At 38.4% G+C, this 9113-nt stretch overlaps 1 protein-coding gene across 1 annotated transcript in view; it reads right to left on the reverse strand.

Moving 5' to 3' along the window:
- LOC120571147 (oxysterol-binding protein-related protein 10) overlaps nt 1-5729 on the reverse strand; it is a 106356-nt gene extending 100627 nt beyond the window's left edge. The window contains 1 exon segment of the mRNA XM_039819873.1: nt 5137-5729. Within this exon segment, the coding sequence (XP_039675807.1) occupies nt 5137-5402 (266 nt within the window). The 5' untranslated portion in view covers nt 5403-5729.
- Between the last annotated feature and the right edge of the window lie 3384 nt (nt 5730-9113).

Below are 9113 nucleotides of genomic sequence, written 5' to 3' on the forward strand. Positions count from 1 at the left end.
AATCTTGTTTGACACATGACCATCTTTGTATCTTTAATAAAAACAAAAAAGCCAAGGCTCGGCAGAGTTATTGTCAAATCACTGTCTTGTCTTCATCGAAACTGTGAAATAAGTTGTTAAAAACTTCCTGATCCACCACCGCCCACTGTTTTTGTCAGTTTTGTATAAAGTCAAATTATTTTAAACTTTCACTGGTCCTAGGCTTTGAAATACAATTTACTCATGTTGCACAGAAAGGAACGGTGTTGAACTAAACTTCAAGTCACAAATAACTCGGTGAGTACAATGTTATTATTACTGATAAAAACAAAATAGGACCCAAATGAAATTAACCCGAGATCATCCGGTCAGGTCTAGGGGTTAAGGAATGAATTATGTCAATGAGGTTCCTCACAAGTATAGTATGTATAGAAACAAAACATGTCTACCTAGCACATTTTCTACGACACAAACACACAGCTCCTACACAACATAACAGCACTTCACACTGACACATGGCCACCCACAGTAGCAGAATTAGCTCCACTCAGGTCTGCTGCCCACCACAACACCACCTGCCACACACACACACACACACACACACACACACACACACACACACACACACACACACACACACACACACACACACACACACACACACACACACACACACACACACACACACACACACAAACAAAACAACAACAAAAAACACACCTCTGCCTGATGAATATTGAAAGGGGACTGATGGCTATAATTACTCCAACACCACCAGTCCCCACCAGTGCACCGCCTCTCATCCTACAACTGTTTCTATATAGAAATGCTGTAGGCACTTAAAGATATTAACTAAACACAACCTGAATTAACTTACTGAATTAACTACCTGAATTAACTACTTATTAACTTATTTTTTTTTATAAATGTATGTGACTACTTCTAAGAAACCTTATATCATTATATCTTCATTAAAAGGTATCCAAAATGGCACTCATGAGTTCAGGGACAAATGGAAAACTGAATTGTAGTTTATGCTTTCTCACAATCTATGAACAAATGTAAACAAAAGTTGTAAACATTTTATTGAAGGGAGATTAAAACCTGCTTTCACCACTAAACTGAGTAATAGGTTGTTTAAGATGATTTATAATTAGGATTATTGTTTTCTGGTTTGTTTACATCAATTTCATTTGTAAACACAAGCCTTCACTTTCATTTTGTTCAGCTGAGAAACCCTAAAAATGCTTATTTTTTTATGTGAAACTTAAACAATTTTGTAACATATTTTTTGTTTAATATTTTGAAAAAGTATTTATACAGGTAAATAATATTGATTTTGCCTTTAATTTTCACGCAGATTATTGTAACACAAAAGGAACCAGCAATACTTTAAGTAACTGTAAAGATGTGGAGTAAAATGGCGCTTTACTTTGCAAATTAGAATATGTTTAATAGTTTCAAAAGTAGGGTTGGGCATCGAGAACCGATTCCTAATCGGAATAGTTTCAAAAATTACGATTCCATCGGAATGGTTTCTTTATTGGAATCGTTTGGAGGATTTGGTTTCAAATCTGATCATAGGTTCCAAATTTAACATGCGCAAGTTTTGGTTTCTGTAGCGGCCAGGCATTGTTGTGTTGCAGCCATGGAGCACAGTAAGCGGCGCTCTAGTGTGGCTTTATTTTACATTGAAAAAGCTCTGTAAAACTGCAAACCACCACTGAATCAAAATAAAACTTTCCTCTTATTTGTGAAATAAGCATGTGACCCATTTCAACTGCACCCCTCAAAGAATCGGAATCGAGAATCGATAAGAACCGGAATCGAAAGGAAGAATCGGAATTGGAATCAGAAGCGTTAAAATCCAAACGATGCCCATCCCTACTCAAAAGGCCATTTAAAGTCAAAATTGTGTTTCAGAAAAATGAGTGCTTATCTAAAATGCAGTTCCAATTTACAGTTTATTACTAGCTGTTAAAATATAGTTTTAGAGACAACATTACTGACAAGACCCAGTTAATATGTAGTCATGACTGTCATGCAACATTTCCCTCCTGAACATAATTTAATAAAAGAACATAGCTTTTCTGGACGTGTAAGTGACATTATGGCCTCATTCAACATAATATGTACAACATAAATATAACACGACTCCAGGAATTATCTTAATCCACATATAAAAAGGGTTAACACATTTATTTTTTTCCCCCGGTACAGAATAAACACCATGCTTTGGTCACATCCTACTACAGTACGTAGTGTGTTTGGAACAACCAGCATGATGAAAAATATGATTCATAAACTCTTTTGCTTCCTTCAAAAGGGCTACATTTTTAAGGGTGTATTAATCAGTGCTCACTCTCTGCGTCTTTCCTTGAATCTCTCCTTGAAAGCTAGACCTTAACCTTCAGGCATTTTGAAATTTAAACAGGACAGGTGCCATCACCCCAAAGAACAAACCGATTCTTTACCAACATCCTTCCTGATAACAACTCCGCTTACATCCTGCTCATAACACCCTGCACATTATATACTGTGGTATCTGTTTGCATACATACATACACATAAACATTATATATATATATATATATATATATATATATATGTATGTATGTATGTATGTATGTATGTATGTGTGTGTGCAGAGGTGACAGTGAACAAATCCCACCTGAACATCAAACACAATTTAGATTTCTTTTGATCAATATTACCTCTTTGAAATGAACATGTGTGTGAATCTGAATCTTACACCCAGGTAGTATTCCTGGGAGTGTATATCAAGATGCAGTTCCGTGAATCATCGGTTTAATGGGAGAGCAGGGAGCAGCTATTCTTTCTCTCCACATCGGCCTCCCTACCTCAATCCTCTCTAACATGTACACTGGCTTTCAGCCCAGATCATACACACTACAGTCTCAGCTTCTTCTCTGCAGCACCGCACAGCGACAATGGGACACACCATTTTCGTGTGCACAATGGCGAAAAAGAATTTCATCACTCTACAGCTGCAGAACAAAAATCCTGCATAATTAATGTTAACTGTGCAGAAGTTGAGCAGCTTATGGGAAAATAGCAAAAAAAAAAAAAAAAGTCTTTCTATTCCCCCAAACCAAACTAAAAACCAGAACCAGATGTTTCATATGTGGCTCACAACGACAACAAGTGTAGGCTTTGGTAATATTTTCAAATTATAAACTCACTTATAGCTTCTCATAAAAAACTCTCTCAGTGTCTAAGTTGAGTGAATTGGACAGGGCAGGGAGTGAATCTAAATGCTGCATGAAGTACAGTCGCACAATAATGCACCGCTGTGATCTCCACAGTTGTTGCTGAGATATTCTGCACTTCATTATGGGAGTGGCTGCAGTGTTTCAGGAGCAGCTCAAAGCAATAAAATTAAGCAATAAGGCAATATCACTAACACCATGTATCAGGAAAGAGTACATCTATAGAAAACACAGGAATGCATTTGCAGACATTTCAGGCTAAATGTCCGCCTATACAATCCAACCACTCTTTAGGAACCTTAAATCTAGAGCTACAATAAGTTGAATAACAGAAAAGATTTTTGTGCAAAAATGCTAAATACTCTCTACTTCCAGCTTCTCATTTGTGAGGATTTGCTGCTTTTCTTTGTCTCATGTGATGCCTAATTGAAAACTTAAGGATTTTAACTGTTGGTTGGACAAAACAAGACATCCGAAGCCTTGGGCATTTTTTTTTTATATTTTCTGACATTTTATAGGTCAAACGATTAATCAGTTAATCAAAAAGATATTCTGCAGATCAACTGATGAAATAGCAGCTCTACTTATACCAATTACTTTTTGTTGACACGGTAACAACTGTTGATTCATCTCTGTGGTAGTTTTTTTTTTATTTTTTTTTTTTTTTTTGAGCTGCAATGATTAGTCGATTAAAAAATGTATCAGCAACTATTTTGACAATCATTTTAGTCATTTGTATAGCAAAAACTCCAAACATTTGATGTTTCCAGCTTCTCTAAACAGAAGATTTGATGCTTTTCTGTGTCATATGTGCTACTAAGCTGAACATCTTTGGGTGTTGGACTTTGCTTAGAATAGATGTAGAATAACACAAACAATTTGAATACATCACCTTGAGCGGCTTTGTTCACAATATAAGACAAAGGTTCATTAAGAAAATTGGCATATTAAATTGACAATGAAAATGATCATAATAATCATAATATTTGTACATTATACATTTGAAAAAAATAAATAAAAAAAATAAACAGCTAACTCAATATATTACTGTATGTAGACTGCTGATGCATATGCTAATACCAACATGTCTGCAATAAGCTAATATAAAACCAAATATCCGCCAATATATCAACCCAGAAGATGTACCGGTCTAGCTCTAGTCAAATAATCAATGTGAACATTCTCTGCATTTACTAGTCTTACATTAAGGTTAATTACATATATTTGGGCTATTTAATTAGAAGATGCCATGTGTGTCTTGTGATGGGAATTTCTCGCTGTTTGCTGACGTTTTATAGACCAAACAATTAATCAAGAAAATAATCATCAAACAGATGAATCTATAATGAAAATAAGCATTAGTTGCTGTACACTGGGGTGCATAATACTGAGACTTGTATGTAGCATTAGTAGTATTAGAAAAGACAATGCAACATAGCAATTATTGCATTATCGATTAATCTGTTAATTATTTTCAAGATTTATTGCTTCAACAGCTCCCACAGCCTAAGTTGGACTCTCTAGATTGCTTGTTTTGTCTGACCAACACTTTTCAACAAGTCAAAAACAGTTCATTTTGGCACTTTTGCTTAAGAAGTTAACGAAACCATTAACCAAAATATTTGCCATTTCAGCTCTAAACACCACCACCACTGTTGTCTTAGATAATTTGTAAGTTACTCGTGTTTGTTAACCTTATATTAGTCAGTAAAGCAGTGTATTAGCAGGCCTACAAGGCATGTGTGCATACATGGTTTGGATTAAACCCCCTCATCCCTCCTCCTCCCTCTTAACAGTGACGTGGTGGTAAAAGTGCAACGTGGACGGGGCAAATAACAACACGAAGCCATCTGACACCTGAACTGAAAGTGAATCGTGTCCAATGCCGCCCTCTCCTCTTTCCACCTAACTCCATCCATGTCCTTACCTGTTCTGCCAGCCTTGGATCAGGTTGGTGTATTTGCTCAGCACTCCTTCCAGCTGCCTCCTGCGCGGCTGCTGCAGATTCATGCTGTTCCCCAGCACAGCTCCCAAGCTGCCCCCTGCTCCAACCGGGTTGCCCAAGGAGCCGGAGCCGGGGCTGTGCGACCCGCTCCTCCCGGGCTTCCTCGTCGATGATGAGTTCCCGCGATCCGACGAGGAAGAGTTGGTTTTGTTGGTCACGGGATGCGGACTGCAGAGCGTCTTGTCCATCCTGGCGACGGGACGGCAGAGAACAGGAGGAGGAGGAGGAGGAGGAGAGGGGAAGAGGGGACGGGGCTGGACCAGCAGCAGCAGCAGGGAAGATTTCAGCAGAGCATAAGTGGTAAACGGGGCGATTTGTGTCTGCTGAGCTAAAGCAAAGGCAGTGGATATGAATCGACTGCGCTGCGCCGGCGGTGTAAGCGTCCCTCGGTGCGTGACAAAGCTGACATATTCCCCGGTGGTGTTTGCGTCCAGCTCTCTCTCTCCTGCAGTGCGCGGATGTGTGTGCCACTGTTGGTCTGTTTTCCTGGTAGGAAGGAGAACAGAGCGCAGACACTCCCACTCTTCTCTGGACCGGCCCCCGGATATTACAATGCAATCATGTTAAATACACATCATCGTAACCCAAAAAAAGTAACTCCCCCCACAAAATACTGCAAATGAAAGCAGGAAAAGCCTTAGATGAGTCATGTATGAGGCTGATACATATCCATTCTTTCTTTATAATATTTTCAAGGGTGTAGAGTAGTTTTTGCAAACCCCCCAAAAGCTGAACATATCTGAATTCTGTTTCCTGCATATATAAATTGCCATTAACCTACATTAATGCCAATTATAATCAACTTATGATAAGATATCTCACACTTGATGATAGATATTTACAACTTCACTACAAAGAGTCGTTAACATTATCTTTGAATGATGTTCAATTCTATATCTTTGTCAGCGAATGTTACAAAGCCTAAACAAAAATATAGATTACATTTTTTTTTCTTTGACTGAAAAAAATGTACAGAGAAGTTTTAAGATTTTTACCAAACCCTGAGTCTCGCCTGCAGTCTTTCTCTCAGGCTGCAGGCACAGACATCCACCAATCAGAGGAAAGGGCAGTAGCCTCTTTAAAACCTGAAAGGCGACACACAGGGCAGTAACAGTCCATAACTGAATTAAGAAACGGGTACTCTTGACCCCATTAAGAGATTTTTTTTAAATATATTATCTCTTTAATCGTCACGTGACACCATATATTGATCAGTTCACTGTAAATACCCACAGGAACATTATGGAAACATTACGACAATACTACAATATGTAGTATAGTAGCACAATGTATTATATAATAATAATATTAATAATATAATGCAGCAGATCAAGTAGGCTGCATCAAATCACCCCAAGCCCACTAGCAAGTAGCATAGATACTAAAAGTAACATTAAAGCAATATTACAGGGATATACAGTATATTTTTAAATTGTGTTCCACTCTGTCCCAATTACCAGTTTAAAGTATTAGCACTGTGCCAATTGGATTAACTCATTATTAACATTTTATTGACATAAACCTCCACTGTGGATGCACATACAAGTTTAATTTTGTCCTAATTTTATCTTTAGAAAGTCCCTCAGAGAAACAGACAAATAGTACCTTATGTTTTGCTGTGCCAAGTTAGACAGCTCAGCAAACCCAAATGGGTTTCAGGGTACATTTAACCCTCATGTTGTCCTCGGTTCAAATAAGCACCAAAACACCGGAAGAAAGCATCAAAAATGTTTTTTTTCATGGTCAACAGGAAGACAACACAAGGGTTAACAACTTTTGATATTTCTTTTGATTCCCAAAACAGTTCAAGGAGGATTGGTCTTCTGTTTTAGCTCTGTGAGCAATAGTAAAGGCCCAGACACACCGACCATACGGCCGACCCTCGGCAGAAAAGGCAGTTGGACTGAACAGTCTCTCCAAGTTGGTCAAAAAAGTGCCTAGGGACACACCAAAGCAACGACACGTAATACGTCTCCATAACAGCAGGCGGTGCTAATCTTTATAGTCGCCCAAAAATGAAAACCGTCAGCTGATTGGACGAACGCTTCTCGTGGGTCTAGTTTCTCTGGAAATTCAAAGACAGATGGTCATGGTTCAGAATACGATCTCATATTGTACTAAAATAGTTCACTGAAACATGTTTTCTGAAAACATTTTTAGCGAGTTGCTGAATCTGTCTTCATTTCAGATCAACAAAGGTCAGTTTAAAAGATTTTCGTCAGATTTTGAGAGACTCTAGTCACGCTCATTCCACTCTCCGTTTCCAGGTTAGTACTCTACCAATCAGATGGGTCATTTGAGTCCGACTGCTGGCAGTGCCCGCCCCGCCGATTATACATGTCAAATTGGCCAAAATGAAGGCCAACGGCCCCTCGGACGGACGACAGCACGGAACACACCGAACACACCGAACAGACTCGAGTCACTGACCTCGCCAGACTGTCCAACGGCCGATTATCGGCTTGGTGTGTCTTGGGCTTTAGACATCAAACTGATTAAGCTGTAAAGACTTTTATATTTGATAACAGTGGCTGGAAACACACTACTGGTACAATTATCCTATGTTACACTATAGGAGAAGTATTGTATATTTACAAAAAAGAACCAGTGACAATGTGCAATAGCAATACGTATATTGGTTTGTTTATTGACATTGTAACATTGTACTATTTTTTTCAGTCAGTCCACCAGTTTGGTCCAGACTGAAAGACTATCAACTATTGGATGGATCGCAGCTGATTGGACGAACGCGTCACGTGGGTTTGTTTTCTCCGGAAATTCAAAGCCAGACTGTCATGGCAGCTTGTTCAGAATACGATCTCATATTGTACTAAAATAGTTAACTGAAATGTGTTTCTGAAAATATTTTAAGCGAGAAATAGGCCATGCAGTTGCTGAATCTGTCTTCATTTCAGATCAACAAAGGTCAGTTTGAAGATTTTCGTCAGATTTTGAGAGACTCTAGTCACGCTCATTCGGCTCGCCATTTTCAGGTGAGTCCTGACTGCCCTGTCTCCGACTGAACATGTCAGGTCGGCCAAAACGACGGCCGATAGCTCCTCCAACGGACGACGGCACGGAACACACCGAACAGACTTGAGTCACCGACCTCGCCAGACTGTCCAACAGCCGATTATCAGGTTAGTGTGTCAGCGCCTTTAACTTTTCATCTAACATCGTTGTCAGGTCAAACTTTTAATTTGTCCAATACTTTGTTTTCTAACAAAATACCTGCAAAATTGGCACAATTCCCATCAGTCTAAGCTGTACTTTGTTTTAACAAATGTTAGCATTGTAATGCGTTTGACGTTGCCTCAGTTTGGTTCAGCTTGTTCCTGTTTTGAATGACTTTCTTTCTCTCAATTTGGGGGGGGGGGCAATTGTGTTATATGTGCGTGTGTGTGTGTGTGTGTGTGTGTGTGTGTGTGTGTGTGTGTGTGTGTGTGTGTGTGTGTGTGTGTGTTTGCTGAAGAATTTAGCTTTTTGTTTGGTCTGATTTATTGAAGACACTCCAATGTATTCATAAAATAAAACATATTAGTCTTTGTCAGGGATCACTTCCTGGAATTATTCCCATCAGATTTTTAAGGTCCATCAGCATTTCTTAAAATTAATAGGAAATATTAGAAAATACTGACCTAAAAACTAGAAAATTAAACCACGTAAACCAAAAATCAACACGTTTTTTTCAAAAAGCACACAAGGACGGTATAGTAGACACCCCAAAAAAATCATGCGACAAAGTGAATGTTTACAGTATATTTATATAATAATAATAATTCAACCAACTACCGAGATTGAGGTCACATAATCGTTTGATAAATTCTTATATTTCTTTATATCAAAACTGGATGTCATTTTCATATTTGTTTGTAATTTGTTTGTGAATTTTTATCAAT

This window comes from Perca fluviatilis, chromosome 13 (assembly GCF_010015445.1).
Source record: "Perca fluviatilis chromosome 13, GENO_Pfluv_1.0, whole genome shotgun sequence".
Lineage (NCBI taxonomy): Eukaryota > Metazoa > Chordata > Actinopteri > Perciformes > Percidae > Perca > Perca fluviatilis.